Source organism: Heliangelus exortis, chromosome Z, assembly GCF_036169615.1.
Source record: "Heliangelus exortis chromosome Z, bHelExo1.hap1, whole genome shotgun sequence".
Lineage (NCBI taxonomy): Eukaryota > Metazoa > Chordata > Aves > Apodiformes > Trochilidae > Heliangelus > Heliangelus exortis.
This window is the reverse complement of record NC_092454.1, coordinates 40,568,434-40,589,180: the sequence shown is the minus strand read 5'-3', so window position 1 is coordinate 40,589,180 and position 20,747 is coordinate 40,568,434. Positions and strand designations below refer to the sequence as shown.

General features: G+C 37.7%; 1 protein-coding gene across 5 annotated transcripts in view; it reads left to right on the top strand.

Moving 5' to 3' along the window:
* The window catches only part of ADAMTSL1 (ADAMTS like 1), a 405,610-nt gene that overhangs the window by 251,144 nt on the left and 133,719 nt on the right, over positions 1-20,747 (top strand). For all 5 annotated transcript variants that reach the window (XM_071730006.1, XM_071730003.1, XM_071730005.1 and 2 more), the window contains one exon: positions 11,852-11,897. In XM_071730006.1, coding sequence (XP_071586107.1) covers positions 11,852-11,897 — 46 coding nt within the window. The remainder of the gene's footprint in view (positions 1-11,851; positions 11,898-20,747) is intronic.

Here is a 20,747-nt window from a genome sequence, read left to right as displayed (position 1 = left end):
CACATTCAGATGTGGAAGCCCTCTTTTTCCAGCATAGGATGTAGGAGAATAATTAGGTGCACAACTTTTGCTAGCCAGTAGCAATAAATCATAAATAGTAAAATTTGATCTGGAATTAGCACAGTATCAAATGCATGATAGGTTTTCCTTTTTCATGGTCTGTGTACAACTGTTAATGAAATACAGAGTTTAAAAGATGAATTTTTGTGCTAGGCAAGCATTGTAAGCCACTAAGAAAAAGGCAGAGAGGGCCCAGGGTAAAGAAACGCATCCAGACTTTGCAGGTTTGGAAATGAGCCTGTGCACATTAATAATTCAAATCTGGCAAGGCTAGAACAAAATGTCCACCACCATGGGACAGTTTCTTGGTTGGTACAGTTTATTTCATGAATTTGCTGTGTATAATTTCATGGCAGCATGAAGAAAGATACTAGATACTTCTGGCAACTGATAACTGGCAACACATTTAGATGTTTTGTAGATAATTAATCCTAAATATTTCTCAACTTATGAGGAATGTTCCTAATGCCTTATGTCTTGGTTCTGCATGAGGTGGCTTTCAGAGCATTTAATGAAAAGAGAGAGCCCAGTGCATCTGCTTTGAAGAAATGCAAATTAATTGCCCATTCCTAAACAGTGTTAATATATGCAGCTAAAAAAGGGAACCCAGTTTTCATTCCAGCTTTTGCTTGCCAAAGTTATCTTAGTGCCTGTGTTGTTTGTTTTGGGAACATGGTTTGTGTTAGGCCTTTGCAGCTGTGATGAAAGAATGGAAAGTGCTAGTGAGAAATTCTATTTTCTGGTATTTTAGATGGAAAACATTTCAGGGTAGGGGCTGTTTAACAATACATTTCATTAGAACAACTGGTCCTGATTATGCTAAGAACATTAAGTATGATAGTGATATAAATAAATATGCCAGTCACACAAGCAGACAAGAGTTGTCAGTCCAAGTCAACTATGCATCCTGGTATCCTGTGCTGACAGCGAGCAGCACTAGGTCACTCCAGTGGCAGAATAAGCTCCAGAAAAATAAAATTTTGATAGCTAGTGGTTGAAGACCAGGCTATACCTCAAAATATGACACTTTTCATTGCTCTTCGTTTGCAATAAGTTTTTATAACTTCAGATATTCTTGTTATTTGCATACAAGAACACACTTGTTTTAAAAGTTACAGTTTACATCAACTCACTTAAAAGTGAGCCTCCCAGACTATCATATATATCAGGTGAATAAGTATTTATTTTTATCATTCCGATTTTGCCCTTCAGTTTCAGTATCTTTTACTTTTTTTTTTTTTTTTTTTTTTTTTTTTTTTTTTAACATATACACAAAGCTGAGGGAAAGAAACTCTTCCTTACCTCTTCTCTATCATGAACTGTCATGGAGCACTTCTGGTCAAAATGTGAAGAAAGAATCATAGCCCACCCCGGTTTTTCTTGAGAGTCAAAGTACAAACTACTACTAAATTTCTACAGAGAGATGAGTTTAGCTTTTGGGTACCACTAGTATCCAGTAACTATCGGATTAGTAGTAGCTATGGTATACTTTGGCTACTAGGATGCTGGAAATATATGGGCAGAGCAGGTAGAGTATTACTGCATTATGTCCTTTTTTCCCTCTTCCTTGCAATGTGGTTATTACATGTTGCAGTCTATCTACTTCTCAGCACAGCTGCAGTTTGTCAGCAAGCGCAGGGATTGACAGTACTCACTCTTCAATCCAAGTATTACTAAGGGCACATGTTGATTCCAGCAAGTTAGAACAGAGTAATAAGTGGCTGAATGTCTTTTAGATATCTGAAATTTATGTGTGTTTATTTTATTTCCTTATACTGGAATATATTATCAAATTGTGAAAGAAATTATAAGTTCCCTCATGTGAAGTTCACCCATCCTGATCCTAAAATGTTCTGGAATTGTACTTTATATATTGATAACTACTACAGTAATAGCAACAGTGCTTTTCTGTTTCTTGTTTTGACAAAAAGATAATTATGATTTTTTTTTCCTGTATTTTTTCAAAATTCATCATAATTTTCTATTAAAATAAGTACATAGGTAGCAAACAAGCAGGATGTCCTAAAGTTTTTCAGACCTATTTAAGCTTATAATAGAAAAGTAGTCTTTTTCTCCTTTTTTTTTTTTTTTTTTTCCAATCTTCTTGGAAACCCTACCTGTTATGGTTGCTGCTGCTACCATCTAGAACATGCAGCAAGGAACTGTTGTGTTAGTGTATAGAAGAGTGCTAAACTGGTTATGGAGTACCATGGATACTGAATCATCACTCTTACCTCTGAGAAATAATGTGTAAACTGCTGAATAAAGTGGAGGTTTCCTGCCCAAGATGAGGGGGGGTGTATGTTTATTGACAGAAGAAAGCCAACATTTCCTGACAAGTATCATGGTTTAAAAAAAAAAAAATCTAAACCTAAAAAAAAACCCCTCAAACAAAAGCCAAACAAACAAAAAAAAAACCAAACAAAAAACCTCCAACAAAAACAAGAAAAAAACCCAAACAAACCAGGGAACAAATATGAAAGTCACTATCTCAGCTTCTCAGCTTTTTTATGTGCTTCATAATGGCTCTGTTATTTGGTGGAATTTTTTTTTCCCCTTTTCACATAGCTCCCTTCCTTCATCTGATGGCTGCCTTTGTAATGCAAGGGAACCACCAGTATGAAATACCCTTTCTATCAGCACTACTTGCTAAATTATCTGAAGTAAGTAACTCACAAATTTGGTTGTTCAGCCCACTGTCATTGCACTCTGCAGGATGAAAAAGTAGGTCTGCATAAATGACTCTGAGTTTTAGTCAAGTTTGATGTGTTTGATCAGTAAAATAGCAGCCAAGACATAGCTTGGAGGCTGGAGGTTGCGTGTAACAAACTAGCTATATTACCTAAAATTAGCTCACTTTTATGCTATGTGACATTTTTCATAAGACAGAAGCTGAAAATAAATTGGATGCATATCATTAAGGAGGAACATATTTTAATTTTTATCACATATGGATTAGCAGCTGACCAAGTAAGCATCAGATGGCTCGGTGTCTGTGGGAGGATAAAAGAATAGGCATGGTTTTCATGTTAGTTTGAAGTTAAATAATAGAGGAAGAAGCCTTTACAACAACACTGACTAGCACTGAAAAGGTGATACATCAAATACTATGTCTTTTAAAAATGCTCTTTAAATTTTCAGCCTTATATCCCTTTCATACCAAAACATTGTCTGCTGCTGTGTTGCTAAATTCAGAATTTATTCCAAGTATGTGGCTGTGGCCCCTTGTTTTAGGCTACAGTCATAGACTCATCTGTATCAGGATATTAGATTGCAAAACAATCTGAAGCTTTCCACAATGAACATTGATAAAAGGTCCTTTAAACTTTCTAAATGAAACTTACAATGAAACAATTATTCTCTTTTTTGGGTTGCTTTTTTATCAGATGCAAGCTAGCGTAAATTACTGCAACTATTGTGCATTCTGCTCTAATCCTGTCACTATTAAGTAAGTCAAATTGTGTCACTTCATGAATTATTCCTTTGCCAATCAGCATGATCATTCTAAATATTGTGACTTTTTTATGACTTCTAGAATAAACCCCTTGCTAGCTACATATATATGTAAAATAAAGAGCAAAATATTTTGCACAAATGTTGTCATAATTGCTGAATACAAACACAAAATAAATAGTGTTCCAAAGAGGAATACAGTGTCACTCAATAGGAGCACAGTCAATGTCATAAAAGCCTTAGGTCATCTGTGCTACCAATTATTTCAGAGGATATTTCCTATTACCCTGATCAAAATTAAACCTGTAAACTAGCTTAGTGTGTTACTTCCTGCAAAGGATTTTTAGGAGACCTCAATAGTTGACTTGTTTTCTGCTTCTTTTGGTATGTGTAGCTGCTTTATTTGAGAAAGGACATCTTCCATGCTGTATTGGGTGATTTTTTGATACTTGAAAGAAATTTTGAGAGTATTTAGTTTATTGATGCTTCTGGTTAAAGCTATGCCATCTTGCGGTATATCTAAAAGGAAATTTTTATTCTCTTAACTGGGATTAGTCAAATCTGTAGTTATGAGAACATTTCCGGCTTTCATTTGATAGAGAAGCATTTCCATTTTTCTGAGATAAAATACAGTTCTAACTTCCTAGTGCTAAAAGCAACAAGTGACAATCTTAAATTTGAGTTAGTACTATTAAAAGGTGCAAATTTCACACAATCAGTATCAGCACTGTCATCTGTGGCATGATTGCTCGTTGTCTCTGGAGAACCATTTGGTCACATTGTGCTGGCTGTCCTGATTTCTGGCCTCCACACCTTAGGGAATTATCTAAAATATCTATAATATACTTTCTTAGTTTTGTTTTCCCATTAAATATGTTGCTTGAGTTTCCTTGGGGTAGTTATATGATCGTATTTAGGGTGAGAAACTGATCGGTGTAGTGATGAACAGGTATGCAGCATTGTTCCTATAGATGAGCAATGGGTATGGTCTCCATAAACCTATCTCTCTTCAGAAGTAGCCTACCTAATAAAAATAACTGTGAGGCCCTCAGTTGGATGATGTACTAGTCCCATGTCTGGGTTCACCGAAATAGGTCTTGCATATTCATAATTCTTTCAATAAATCTGTTGTGGTACTTACTACTTACAAAAAAAAGCTGATACACGATTCTCTAAAGCCCCAAGCAATTGATTGCACATGAGGAATCATGAGCATTTCAGTAGACCTGAGCTAACACAGGTGATCCAGACACAGGCCTAGGCTTCCTCAAAGCATGAAGAACTTGGGCTCCTGTTCAGCACATATCAAGACCAACTGAAAATCTGGATGTAGATCCAAGCTCAGGTATGTTTAGATTTGAGTTGTTAGTACTTTTGGGACCGCTCTGTGTTTTAGACTGTGATACAGCAGAACAGATGAGATTTAGTAGTGTATTTCCACTTGGATTGTGAAGGGACCTCTCGACATTATTTTCATGACAGACACCTCTTTAGTTCTTGCTTTTTTCTGCCTTTCTTGGCTAGTGAGCAACTGAAAAACATTTGCCACTGTAACTGCTTTCTGTATATCTGCAATATATGTTGTATGTGCAAATATAAAGCTAAAGACACTTTTTAAAGACTCTTAAGAAAATACAAAAGTGACAAAGAAATGTGGGAGACTAAATATATGAAAATAAACATTAGTCTGAAAGCAGTCTGACAGATTTTTCTCCTTCTTTTCCTTTATTTTTCTTAAATTTTATTTTTGTAATTTTAATTAAACTGGCCAGTCATATTTTACTGATAGTTTAGGCAGTGTCATTTACTTCCAGCTGTTACTTAGAAATAACAACCAGTGGCTCTGAATAATGCAAAGAATTTTAAATTGGAATAAACTTCGTTCTGTTTAGGGAGGTAACATCCACAGCTTCTCTGGGACACCTGCTTCACTGTCTCAGCGCTTGCATCAGAAAAAAGGTTCTTCCTTATGTCCAATCTAAATCTCTCTCTTTCAGTTTAACACCATTGCCCCTTGACCTGTCAGTACAGGCTTTGGTAAAAGGTCTTTCTCCATCTTTTATTTGAGCCCCTTTCTGTATTAAAAGGCTGCAGAAAGATTCCCATGAGCTTTCTTTTCTTCAGGCTGAACATAAAATTACAGAAATACAGAATACCTCAATTTGGAAAGGACCTATAAGCATCACGAAGTCCAACTCCCTGTTCCTTACAGGACCTAAAACGAAATCATATAGCTAAAAGCATTGTCAAAGCACCCCTTGAACTCTGACAGGCTTGGTACCTGGGCTGTACCACTTGGAATCACTTCACTGGAGATCCTGTTCCAGGGATTGGCAACCTCTCTCACTGAAAACCATTTTCCAGGTGCTGAATGTGAACTTCCCCTGTCAGAGCTTTGTTCCATTTCCTTGTGTCCTGTCACTGGTCACCACAGCGAGGCAATCTGTAGCTCCTGCTCCTTTATTCCTGTGTGATGAAGTTTTATACTTCCATGGGGTGATCCCTCAGCTTTTCTTCTCTAAGATGAACAAACCAAGTGACCTCAGCCACTCCTCATGAGTCTTGCTTTCAAGACCTTTCACCATCTCAGTCATCCTCTGCTGGACACACTCGAGTAGTTTGATGTCTGTACTACACTGAGGTGGCCAAAACTACACACAGTACTCGAGGTGGGACCAGGCCAGTGCAGTGCTCATTGGGACAGTCACCTCCCTCGATGGACTGGTGAGGCAGTGCTTGATTCACCCCAGGACATGGATGGCCCTTTTGGATGCCGGGGCACACTGTTGACTCATTAGGCAACTTGCCACCAATACAGACCCCCAGTTCTCTTACTGCAGTGCTGCTCTCCAACCTCTTGTTCCCCAGTTTATATAACCAGGATTACCCTATACCATGTGAAGAATCCTAACTCTTTGTCTTGTTAGATTTTTTTTTTTATGGTAGATGATTGCCCAGCTCTTTCCAGATCTCTCTGTAAGGCCTCTCTATCCTCAAGGGAGTCCACAGCTTCTCCTAATTTAATACTGTAAGAAGATGTACATTACTTAATGCACTTTCAATCCTTGCATCCATATATTTAATAAAACATTAAAGAGTACTGGCCCTAAAATTGAGTCCTGGGGAGCCCCATTGGTAACTGGCTGCTAGCTTGATTGTGACCCCATTTACTGTAACTCTTTGAGCCCAACCTGTCAGCCAGTTGTTCAACCAATATATGATGGACTTGTCTAGCAGTGTGCTGGACATTTTCCAGGTTACCATGACAATATCAAAAGCTTTGCTAAAATCCAAAATACCTATATCTACTGGCTTCCCTTAGTCAGCTAAATGGGTCACCTTCTCATAAAAGGAAATGTAGTTAAATAGAACTTTCCCATCATCTTTGACCTGAACTCCCTCAGCCTTTATTCATAGAAGAGGTGTTCCAGACCTCTGACCCGTTTTGTGGTCCTGTGGATATGCCTTAACAAGTCACTTTCTGTCTTGCACTGAAGACTCCAGAGATGGATGCATCACTGCAGCTCAGGTCTCACCAGAGTGGAGTAGAAGGGGAGAATTGCCTCCCTTGACTTGCTGGAAATGCTTCTTTTTATGCAGCCCAGGACAGAATTAGCTTTCTGACACTAAGCACACACAGTCAGATCATAGCAAATTTTTCATCCTGAGTCCTTCTCTGCAGGGCTGCTCTAAGTTAATTAATCCCATATTTTGTGTTGATACTGGGGATTTCCCTGATCCAGGTGCAGGACCTTGCACTTGGACTTGTTGAGCTTCATGAGGTTCACATGGGCCCATTCATACTAAGTACAATTGTTTACATCAGACTAATCAATTCCCAAACAACAAGATCATGGAAAACATTATTTATGGAAAAAGTAGGCCTTTGGTGGCTACAGATCCGTACCCATATTTTTATTGGCCTAGCCACCTACCTGCATGTTGTGAATTAAGTTGGTATTTTGTGTCCTAGGTGTTTAGTTTTTCAGTCCTGCAGAAAGAATATTCATAAGATCTGTAACTTAATTTACCAGGAAAATTTGGCTTGTCTATCCAAGCCCACTTTTCTTGTCTCAAAGTTAAGTGTTCCTGTAACATTTCCAGTATATCACAGTTTTGACAAGGTGCAGACATCTGTAAGAGACAGTCTCCTAACATAAACAATGAAAGATTTTTACATTTGCAACATCAAGCTCTATGGCAAAACATATCATTGCATGTGCACAATCTATTGTGGCAGTCAATGTGCTTATTAGCAAAAGGTTATGGAAATTTTTTCACACAAATTTTAAATTTATTGTTGATTCAATCATCTAAACATGAAGTTGGTCAGACACAACCAGGCAGTTTGAAAAAGTGAACTCATAAAGTCATTGCATCCTGATGCACCTTCCTTTGAATGAATTGAATGAAGGTGCATTGCCTTCCTTCATGTTCCCTTTACAGGAAAAAGAATATGCTGAGAGATTAAAAGATAATCTCTTTTCCCCAGGGAGAGACAAACACAGAAATTGTATTGAGGATGAGAAGGGGTCATAACTGTGTGCAACATTTGGGAAGGAGGTAAGAGCAGCAAGGCAAAGAAAGAAAGATGAAAGATGGCATCACTGTGTGTGTGTAGAGTAGCCTCACGCCTGCTGGCACCAGGATAAGGGCAGGGCTCATACAGCCTGCCTATAATCTTGTGTGAGGTAAAAGATCCACAGTCTAACATTCTCATAGGAACAGTGCAAAAACGAGAATCTGTCCCAGAAGAATGGTTATGAAAGCGTGTAACAATGAAGGAGAGTGAAGACTGTCCAACATACATCAACTTGTAAATCCCTGTAGTGAACCCCTGTAGTTGTATCAAAATTCATATCCACAGAAATAACCCACTTTTGTCTTATAGTTTGTTTCTTACGCGGAGACTTGTTTCTTAAGACAAGCATTTCAAACTTTTAGGAGTGCTGAGACTTACAGGAGCTGATGAGATCCTCCTCTGCAGATCTCTTCTTTTCTCTTTTGTAGTTAACAGATAAAAGTAAATCTGGCACAGGACTGCTATTTTCTTGCATAGATTATTTCAAGGCTTCTACCTCTAGCTAAGCACAAATACGCATCTACTTTAGACTCTTAAGGGAAGGGACTTGAACTAAGTCCCTCTACAAAGTAGCCTGGAGAAATAAATACCAGAGTTTCAGGTTGTTTATATTAGGAGAAGTGAATATTTTAACCTCTTTAAGAAACTTTACTAGAAACAAGTGACTAGGTTTGAAGAATGCCACTTCATTCCCAGTAGCTTGCTTTTCTTCCATATTGGCACGATAGTAATTGCCTGTCAAGCCAAGCTTTCAGCAACCTTTTTCTTCTGCAAAATCTACTGCAGTGTATGGGTGAAATAGAAGACAGCAGAAGTACCCCTTACTGCTCCCACGCTTTTTGTTCTCCCCAAGATGATCTTGCCATTTTGGATTACTTCCGACTTTTCCAGGTGGCTGTGTGTACTCCATGTTGATGTGGGTTCTCATACTCTGCAGGTGTCAGAGGATGTGTGGTGACTCTTATCTCACATGATCTCACTAAACTGCTATGGTCCTTCCTTGCATGTTCAATGTTTTGTTATTTGGCCTTCTGCAGAGCATCCATGCTGAGATATGGAACCCATGGCATTAATTTGAAATCTGCCTAGAGGAGAAAACTGTCTGGCCTGGTGTCTTACAAGATGCTGTGTACCCTTTCTAGCAGGATTAGGTTCCCTAGATGGTTTCAGCTTCCCTATTTTAAACGCAGACAAGGGCAGAAACTGAATTTACTTTTAAAAATCAGAATTATGCCCCTGAAAAGCTGCTATTTACATTTATCAGTCTTTTCAACAAGTCATATGAGTTTGAAACAAAAAAGAGAGTTTAAGAGAATCTATAATACTTCCCTGGAGCAGCGTGGATCTGAAACAAACTACCATGTATATCTGTTATGAAAGTATATCACCACAGGCTGAAAGCAGTTTGTCTGCTTTGGACTGCCAGGTGGTAGCTGGGAAACTACTGAGCTTAAATAACTAAAACCCAAAGTTTGGTCTTGGAGAGGAGAAAAGGGGAGTTTTTCAAAGTGATTCCTAGTTTTTATGAGTCATTACAGCTATAGCTTTATCTAGAATTGCACATTTTTTCCTGAACAACCCTAACCATTAGCAAACAGAGAGAAATTGGAAGAAAAATCTGAATAGTTCTGTGTTTATGCCTAATCAAAGTACCTATTCCTTTCCCTGACTAGAAGAAAAGTGAAAACCAAGTGTTTTTTCATTTCAAAACAGATAATGTGAAGAAACTGACAAGAAGAATAAAGTGTGAGGCAGCTCATAGAAAGGAAGTTTAAATTTCCCTGGCAGCTTAGTGGTCCTGAGCTTGATAAATTATGGTGATTGAAATTGTTGAAACAGCAGGTCTGTGTGAAGCAAAGAGATGTTGTTGAGATGGGTTGTATGGCATGGCTACAAGACAGATGGGGCATGAACCAAGCTTGCTGAGCAAGTTGTTCAGTGTGGTGTAGGTCTGCCCTCAGACTGTCTCTATGCTGAATAGTAGACTTTTGTATTTGCTACCTGTTGCTGTAAATCGAGAGCATCTCTATTGAATGTTGTACGGTGTAAACAGGTTTGGCCTTCATCAAAATATCTCTTCCAGCTTGTCTATATTGCTTGGGAGTTACTGGGATAGAGGTGATGTATATAGAGAGGTGAGATTTTTTGTAGTCTATTGTGGTTATAATTTTTGTTATTGGACTACTTAAACTGTTTTTTCTAGTGCTAGATACTCTGTGCACACTTTTCATTTCTATGCATGCTTGCAATGAGCAAAATTGACTTGAATTAGTTACATAACATTTCAAAAATATGGAATAAGTGATATTTGTATTATGTTAATAGCAGTCTTTATATAACAAAAGCTACACAAGAGAATATGTCATCTTTTTGCTCACATTACTCCTGAAAAAATGACAAGCTTATTTACTTGTTTATCTTCTTTTTTTTTTTTTTTTGTTTTTTTGTTTTAATATGGTCATCTAAACAACTGTGATACTTTTGAAAAACTGTTTTGGCATGATTTTTTACTGACATTGGTATAAATGACTACTGGCAAATTTTCACAAGTAAGTCTTGTGGAAGGTGGGAGGAAGGATGACCTTAATAATTTTAAGGAAATTCATTCCGTTTATTTTAGAGTTAATTAAATATGGAAAAAGGTTTTCTGTTTTTGAAAAAATGAGGGAAAAAAGAATCACACGAATGCATGCAGATGCTGTCCTTTTCTTGGATACTACAAAATAGTTTGGATTGAAAACTTCAGTCTTGGCAGGCATTTAGTCCTCAAGGAATGTGTGCTTGTTAAATCCTGGCCAAAAAAAAAAAAAAAAAAAAAAGAAAAGAAAGAGAAAAAAGAAGTTGTCATATTAAGAAATTAAAAATGTAAGGAATTCTATTTGTTTGAAGGGTAATCCTTGAAACCTACATTCTCATTTGTACTGAGAACCTCAACAGAGCATGGTCTCTGAGACCAACCTCAACAGAGCATGGTCTCTGAACTCAAAAAACACATGGATCTTCACCTAAGTTCAAACAATCAGAATACACACTTCTGAGAGCTTAAAAGGTATCTGGGTGTTGACCTTTTTTCTGGGAGCCCTGCCAGCATCAAGGCTGATATGGGCCTGCTGTGGAGGAAAAGTAGAGCCGTGGAGAGCACACATCAGGGCATGTGCTCTCCTTGACTTCTGCTGGTCCCAGGTGATCTTTGGATCTTTTCTGTGGCAGGGATCTGAGAACAGTGAAGGGTCTGGCGGACGGGGAAATGGGAGGAGGGAAAGAGAGTTTTATTGTGTCCTCCCCTCATATCAATCTGGGGAAGAGCCCTGTCCTGCTATCTTGTCTTTTGATGTGTCTGAAGGGAGGCTTCCTTCCTGCCAGTGCAGGGGTTGTTCCCCGGCTGACAAAGCCCAGCTGCTCAGCCTCAGTGCTCAGGTGTCTGCCCTTGTAAAAACATCATGGATAGCTGGGAGACACAGGACATTGCAAGTGCGATTCAGTCATTGATTTACAGCTAAGTTCTATACTCCAGCCTAATTTATAAACCAATGCCAGCCTATTTTTTTTAAAGCAAAGAAAAACTGAGGAGTTTTGGAATTTGTACCCCAATGCACCTGTGGGGACAGACAGCCCTTTACTTGGGGAAGAGGGTTGGTGAGGGATCTGATCACCTGATTAGAGGTCTTTGTAGGAAAAGATGTTGACACAGTAAACATTAGGTTTTTATATTTAGTTATTAATATTTGTGTGTTTGTTTTTAATTTTTGGACACAGGACCTGTGAAGGGCGAAACATCCGGTACCGGACATGCAGCAATGTGGTAAGTGAAGTACAGCTTTGATATGATACAAATCATCACGTAGGATGATCACGTAGTCACAGTCATATTACATAAAAGTATTTGATAATGTGATAGGAAGAATGCTATAGCTATCTAAACTGCCTTTGTACCACAGGGCTGTGGGTGAACTGCAATTTCTTGAAAAGCTGGAGAGATCATGGCATAATATGATGCAAAAGCTGTTTGGAAGGGATTGCAAACACAGCCTTTCCAAATAGACTGTCAGTGAAACTTCAGAGTTGCTCTTAACAACTCCTCTGGCAGAACCAAGACTGTTTATGTTCCCAGTATTGCTTCAGTAACCAGCTGGTTCACATGGTGCAGCCTGTCAGGCTGGAGGATTAAGCTGTTAGGGATTGAAGACAAGTTAGTATGAGATATGTGTTTCTGTTCACCTGTGCCCTCCCAGCATTGGGTTTCTGTTGCGTGTCTTAGAAAAGCTCTTTTGGGTAGCTCACACCAGTGTTTTGGCCTTTGCAAAGGCTCTTGCTTATTTTTTATATATGGTGAATATAGTTTTCAATACAATAAAATAAAAGCCTTCAACTTCTGTGCTCACAAAAGTGGAAGTGTGTTTTCACCAGTGAAAATGGAAATAAAGACTTTTATACGGAAAATTTTATTGAGTGCCAAGAATAGTAAAAGCTCTCAAATTACATGGAGAAATGTCAGTTTTACCAGTAAAGATGGAAAATGAAATCAAATGTGCACTGGGCCAAGCTTTCTCATGCCTGATAGGAACATATTCAGAAGCCTTTCAATAGGTGCTTTGTCTAAAAAAGTTTAAAAGTTTAAGTTAAAAAAATGAATACATTCCCACATATTTAGCCTGTATTTCCTTCAAGAGGCCACAGTTCATAATGAAAGAAACTGCTTCTATCTGAGTTACACTCTCCTATGCAGTAAGATTTCTCACATTTCTTCCTCTGGAATTTGTTCTGGGTATAGCCTTAGGGTTCCTGAAATCTTTCATCAGTCTAGACATCTGCTTCACTAACTGACAGAAATGAGAATAGTCAATAAATAGGTTTGCTGCCTGATTATCAGTCCAATTTCTGTCTTCAAGGCACTTAGGCTACTTCATGACCTTGGAGTGGGAAGTCTGATTTGTGCAACTGAAGTTACAAGCCATAGCTCTGTGGAATATGACACAAAATGAAAAGGAGAAAAAAACAAACAAACAAACAAATCAAACTGTTAAAGACTAATTGGATTACATTTAGACCTATAACTTTTAGTTTGGGGTTTGTGAATGCATGCCCATTGTGACAAGTACCTTCCCCTTCTCACCTGCCCTTGTATGTGCTAACTGAGACAAGCTGCATCCTGCTCTCCTGCCATTAGCAGGAGATACCATGGATGACCCTCATGAAAGGCTGGGGTTTTACCCATGTTAAAGCCTATATTTTGAAATCATTAAATGCTGCAACAGTCCAAAATAAGAAAAAAAAATTAATATTATTTTTAGCTCAGGTTCTGTTTTAGAATTGTGCACATGAACAGTTTTCTTTCAAAATAAAACCTTGTATCATTTTATCAGGCTATTCCTTTATGTACCTTGTATTTCACAATACCGATTCCAGACCATACCAAATATTCCAAACTGAATTTTTCCAAGTGCTTTACAATGTTGAAATCGGTGATAATTTTGGCACTGAATCATGAAGACACATGACTTCATTTATGAGTTTAATCCATTTTTTCCAGAGATGGTAAAGAATGAATTATGCTACATTGCTCTTTTCCGTAATAAAATGATTGAGTTTTCAATAAATGAGTCAAAATAAATGAGTTTCCATTTGTTTATTTTATGGTGAACTTGCAAATTGACCAGTTAACCAAACTATTCTTAAACTTCTGACTTCATCATATTTTGACTAGACCCTCCAAAGACTTTTATGTCATTAGGAAAGTGCTTTTCTGTGTGCATTTTGCTGATATTTTATTTCAGGGGAAAGCATTTTCTGTCTTCCAGGTATGTTGAGCCTTTCATTCAGATGTTATGCCCTTTCAATTACTATCTTGACTACTGTGAGATACTGTGCATTGGTATTCACACCACCAGTCAGTGGAAGGAAAATGCCACCATGAGCAGCATCAGAACTTGTTGGAGGTTATGTGGTGGTCCTCAGCCCTGTGTTTCTGGGGCTAGGTATGACTTTGAAATACCTTGTGCAGCACCAGTGGAAACCTAAAGCAGTTCTGAAACCCCAGATGTGGGGGTTCGTTTATTTTCTCTTTAATGAAGTCTTGTTTCTTTTGTTTCCAAAATCCAAAGATACATACACACAAACTGGGTCTTGAAAACAAATAACCTGTGGCTTGTTGTGGAATCCTGCTCTGGAAAAGGCACACAGTACTGTTTGCATTTTTTGTTAACTCTAATTTTGCCTTTTAAAATTTCATCCACAAAGACACTAAAAATCAGGAGGGTGGAACTACCAGGTTCAAGGAGACTTATGTTTTCATCTGTTAGGTGATAGTCTGTTTTAAAAGAAAATGAGAGCAAATCTCCCCATTTCACTCCTGCAAATGAAGCTAGCCATATCTTGTGGGAAATTCCTTTTTGATTCTTGTGGAAATCATTGAGCCTTGAAGTAAAGCTTTCATTAACTCTACCTTGTTAGGTAACTTGGGGCTGATGTTATTAATAAAATTGCTAACCTTTTTGTTTTCTGCTAACTGTCTTTCTGTAAACAGATAATTCTTTTGCTTATATAACTGCCTTCTTTCAGGAAATGGTGCGTAGTCACATATACTAAAAGCAAACTCTGTATTTCAAAGGTGAAATTGGAGAATGAGAAGAATATTTCTTGGATTCTGGCAATGAACACGTTTTCATAGGCACTATCATTTGCAAGATTTTGCTACAGCTGGTTTCAATTAATCCTGAAATTAAATTACTGAGGGGAAAAAAATGAGATAAAGAGAGGCAAGGAGAGAGTGTAGCATGTCTGTTTCTTCAGTAACTGATATTATTCTATGGATGCTGAGCCATTTTGCATAGTATAGACAATAAGACATTGATACTGCTGCTTGTATAGCTTCTGAGCCATCCTTAAAAGAGCAAATTCAGTCCAGTAAATTCACCACTTCCATTGCCTGGTGCTGATCAGGAACTGGGAACATCATGTGTGTGAAGCCACATGTGTAAATAGTAAAAAAGGAATGAAGGAATCTGAAGATGATTTAGGGTTGAATTGCATCCACTTGTCTTTTTTTTCTTTCCTTTTCATATTGACTCCTAATGTTTCCAGCCATTTTAGAATATAATCATGGGAGGAGAGAGGATGTTATTTATTTTTCTTTAGAAAATTACTCTGATTGCAATGAAAACATGTTTTTATATCAAACTGGATTGTTATACTAAACATTATGCAAAATAAACAAAAATATTTTGAAACTGCAAGTAGAATTTTTTTCAAGCTAGAATACTCTTTGTTCCTTCTTCCAGGCATGTTCTTAGTTGCCAGGTTCTCTCCAGGTTTTGTACCAGGCTATCTTGCCACCTCATTTGCCCTTTCTCTTTTTCAGGCCTTCTGCCATAATTGTGTTTTGGTTTCTCTTCCCCTGTTTACATGAAAATCTATCTGAAGGATATTTATTGGAATGTGTGCTGTCTTGATGCCTTTGCTCTTCATTCTCCCTAGTTATCAAACCCCATTTTGTGGTTGAAAACATTTTTAGTTTTCCTGATATTTTTCCTTTTATTGCACTGCTTGAACCAGACCAGAAAAAAACTGAGATGCGTGAAACTGGCACTTGATTCCCAAAGGACCTTGCTTTTCATGTTTACTTGCTTATAGCTGCCAGCATGACGATGAACACTACATTTAAAGCAGCTCTAGAGATTTTGCTGTTTGATATGAAAATAGACAATGCTGGAAGCTGCACAGTGTTACTAGCTTTTTCAACAAAGTTTAGAGCAGTTCTGTTAAGCCTAAGATAAAATTTGTAAATGGCGGATCCTGTTAATCAGACCACCAAACCTTGTAAACACCACTTGCAGGTCTTTTATATATACCTCACTTTCTTCACCTGGTTAAAACACCAACTGTAATGATAGCCCTAGTTTTTTGGCTTGCATTGAGACAAGCTACTCCATCTCTGTTTCCTATGAGCTTGTGCTGCACGTAATACACACCAGCCATATATTGCCCATCTCACTGTCAACAAAATGACACTATCTTCTTTCCCTGCACCAAACCCCAGCCTATTGGAAAGTGACAAACCTGAACTTCCAGATAAGTGCCAAAATCTCATAAGCATTGGCATGTATGTAAGAGAAGTATTACCGCCAGTAGAATTTTTCCAGAGGTACAAAAATTACTACCAGGATTTAATTTTTATATCTTCTGGTTGGTAGAAATACCACATGAATTCTTTTGCAATCAGCTGTCTCAGTTTGCACTTTGCAGTAAAATAAGGTTAAAGAAAATATCACACACATCACACCTGTCTCATAACACCAGATTTACTTAATGCCACTTTACTCATTGCAGTGGAAGTTCTTCCAAACTCCGACCACATGCTGTGACTATAGTCTGTTCTTCAGAATGCTGGGTTTTAATAACTACCATCTTATTTCAAAATGAGTGTATTTGAAAACCTCTGTGTGTCATCTAGAAATTATTTTTTCATACTTGGAATCAAGTGTTTTCGGTATGTTCTAATAGTAGCAGCTTTGAATTCTGGATTTGCTGTCTTCTCAGCAAGAAAACTTCTGAATCTTTGAGTACTGGAAGTAGAACAAAAAACACCCTATTGCTGCCTTTGTATGTAAATGCTTTGAGAATCTTTGTAGATCAAACCACCTGGATTGCTTCCAAGACAGTGACATTTCAGGACTTTCAGGGTGCTGGATAATTCATAGATTTAAATTCAAGATTTTGCTAGTTTTTATGGGGTTTTTTATTTTAATATTTCATTTTGGTCATTGTGAGAACCCACATTGTTAAGATTATGTACTTGTATTTGGTTTTGAATTAAATATTTGGAAGGTTTTTTTTCAAGCTGAAATTCAAGTTACTGTGTCTAATTTAAACACATCACTTTAATATTTAAAAGGTATGAAGAAACAAAAATTTTTAAATTACACAAAAAGGGAAATACTGTATTTTTTGCCAAAAAAAAAGGGGACATCCCTTAAAAAAAACAAAACATTTTTTGTTAAAAACTGATTTTATAAATATTCCTCATAACAAATATTCATGGAAGTTTAGATTTATCCTCATTGGTTTAGCCCCCATCTCTATTCTATGGTTATTTAATACAGAGTAGAGGTATCTGATTATGTTCTCCCATTTACTTTGTTCTCTCACACTTCTCTCTGTCAGATTTTGCAGTGTCTTGGGGTTGTCAGAGAAGGCTAATGCACAAGCTTCTTGCAATCTAAGCAGCTGAGCATTATCCTATCCTATTTTAGAAGCTCACAGCAGAAGAATAAAAATCTGGCTGCAAGAAACTTAACAGAAACAGGGTACTCAACAGCACTTCAAGGCTGAGTGGGTTTTCCTTTAAATCTCTAGCTCTCCAAAGTGTCTGTACTTTTATCTAGATTTCTTATTTAGTCTTGGGCAGGCCTCTGTTTCAGGACCTTAGGGTTTCTTTCTCAGAAGGGAAATCAGTGGGGCTGTAATGCCATGTGTACTGCATGGAACTGATTCAATAAGCTGTTCTGTCAGATGCTACACAGAGTAGCCCAGTTGTTAGTCATTTTTTGCACAGACGAAAAACTGCAGGTATAGTAAATCGTTCTTGGCCTCTGCAAATATACAAGCGCATATACTGTAAACTGTTTTAAGGCTCCTTGACTGTTTCTTCCTATCACTGCCTAGATATGATCTTCCACATTTCACCCACTAAGTAAACTCTAAAAGTCTGACCCTCTTTTGTCCCATGAAATCTGATCTACATATCGCCATCGAGGGACATCTGGGATTCATCTTATCTTTTCCACTGGTTTGTTAGTTAATAGAAATTGTTTTGAATGGGATTCAAACATGGCAAAACTCCATGGACCTTATGAATTACAGTAGGGTCAAATAGAAGGTCAAGTGAAAAAAAAAGCTTTGGATGATAGGAAGTAAATGAAGACGTAATAATATGGCCAGTATTAGGTGCCTAAGAGGTGAAGATGAAACTCCTGTGTTTATTTTAAAATGGGTTTCATACATCAAAGGGGTTTCTGATCATTTTTAAAGCATATATATTTTCATTGCAGTGACCTGATAGGAAGAATGCAGATCATAGGTAGCCAGCACTAGCTCGATGTTTCAGGAATATCTCATGAGCCTTCACAAGCTAAAAGTTCATGAAACAGCCACCTAGGACTCACACAGTTAGAGGAGAAGCAGTTGTTTCATATTCACTAGAAATTTTTTCCCTAAAAAGTCCTATTGAATAGGAAGCTTAAAGATAATGGACTTAAAGGAGATTTCCAAGTTATTAGTTCTTTCAGATTCTTCAAGGAGTGCAATGTCAGCTGTTCCTCATGTCTGCAGGGGCCCCCAGATAATTTTCAGAAGAAAATAAGACCAGTAAGATTCAAATATAGCACCAAAACTTGAGTAACCTGAAGCAGTGCTTGTGCAGCTGGATACCAGTGCTGCTGCATGCTCCAAGCCTAACCCAGGCCAGACAGATTAGCAAAATACCTCACATAACTACAAAACTTATGCAAAGATATGCTACTCAGAGTAGACTGCTACACTGACTTGGTCTGTAACTTTTGGCTATCTCAAGGTGTGGGCACACCCTTGTCTGTCGATCTCTTGTGCAGGTAGACAAACTTCATACTGTTAGATAGCTTCCAGGATCAGACCCTTAGGAGGAGTGAAGCATAAACTTCACTCAGACCAATGTCTCAGTGCTAGCAAGCATTTGTAGAGGATCTCCTTCCACCAATCACCCATCCACAGAAAGCAGGCAAGCATGCTTATTTTTCAAAAGGGGAAAAGACTTTTTGGCATCAGTCTAGAAGTTTCTTCAGTCCAGGAGCCAGCACTGCAGAAGAGGGGAACAGAAAGACTGCCTCAATGCTGAAAATTCTCTTATCTAGAGGTGTACAAAGTATTTAGAAGAAAAAAAGCCATTTACTCCTTAAACCCTATGCAAAAAAGACTGGCTTTGCCTTATCTGTTATTTCAGCAACTAGAATAATCATTTATAGACTATGAACTTTTGTCTGTTTTTCATTATATGACTGCACAAAGCCCAGCACAAAGAGGCTCTGATCCCCACTGACATTAATACAAACAATAATTAGTAAGTTTAAAAAGAAACAAAACAAAACAAAACCAAACAAACAAAAATAAAACAAACAAGATCAATCACATGAACATGAGCTTAACTAACAATGCCAAACCTTGTACAGTTCTGACCTTGATTTCAGTCTCTGTCACATAATGGTATACATATAATGGGTAATTCAGACCACAACTTTTTTTAACATTATCTATTTTAGTATTAAAATCTTTGTACAGGTTATGCAGGTGCTGTGCGTAGTTGTTCCCTTCTCCAGGAGAGGGATCTTGAAAGCCATCAGGTGGAGGTGGGACAGACTGCCACCCTTTTTCATATCTGTGTGCCAAGATAAGCAAGCACGTCTGCATTTCTGACTGCTTGAATGTATTCTTTTAAAGGCTTCAAGTTTCATGTAACAAGCTCTACTATATAATGTATTGTTTTATTTTGGTCATGAGATCAAAGACTGAGAGTTTTTAACATTGGTCCTGGTCACCTGCCATGTCATGAAAGCTTGTTTTGTTGACTGTACATTTTTTTCTTTCTTTGATTTAAAAATAAAATCCAATACAACAAACATAGTATTGAATGCTGTACAAAGCAGGATTATGAACTCTGAATGTTGTGTGCTTTATTGGGCCTTTCTGTCTTTGTAAAAATAAAGCTATTGCAAGCCAGAAAGTTTCGAAGGTAGAGCCAAGCTTGAACCAAACAATAAAGTTGGCTTGGATCTCTGCAACAGAACTAAGCCAAGCCAATAGACCCAATTGTATTCATTTATGGACAGAAAAATTCAGAGAAGGGTATGCACCAGAAGATTTTGTGTAAGGAAATAAGGCCATAGTGTTCCTCTTTGCTTGTCTCTTTTCTTCTGAAAAATAGAGCTAAGCCAGGTCTTGGGTCAGGCTGTAACTGTCTTGTTTATCCTTGGCTTGAATGCAGAACATAAAGACCACTTTTCCTCTAATTGTAGCTGCAGAGGAATAATGAATTTCCCACATATGTTACTGCTCTTTTGACTCTGTGCTACTGTCCAAGCTTTGTCCTGTATCAAGAGTTAGTCCAGATCACAAAGAACCTGATTGCTTCTAGGTTTTTTAGGAGATTTTAAAATGAAACTGAAATGCTTCCAATGTTTTACTGGTCATTTGGGTGGTTTTATCTTCTATAACTAATGACTAGACAAACTACCTGTTGTGTAAGACTTCAAGCAGTAAAAGTCCAATTATAAGCTTGGAGTTTTGATGTCAAAATCCTTCCCTACCGAACTGATAATTGATATTTATGATTCTCTCTAAAAAAATAAAGTTACAGTTCTCAAGCAATGGGTGTAACAGGTATTAATTTTATTTGGTATTTGACCAAGTATTGAGAAGCAGATTTCCTTACAGCACGAAGATGGAGATCTGTGCAATCTTAATAAACTGGGGCAGCCCTATTGCCAACATTTACTTGTCACGGTTCTCATGATATTTAATGTTTTTCCTAAAGCTTAGCCCCTGTATTCCTGTAATTATGGTGAGAAATTCAGGTTACTTCTAAATAAAACAGTGAATCACTAGCCTTTGTAGTTGCCATCACAGG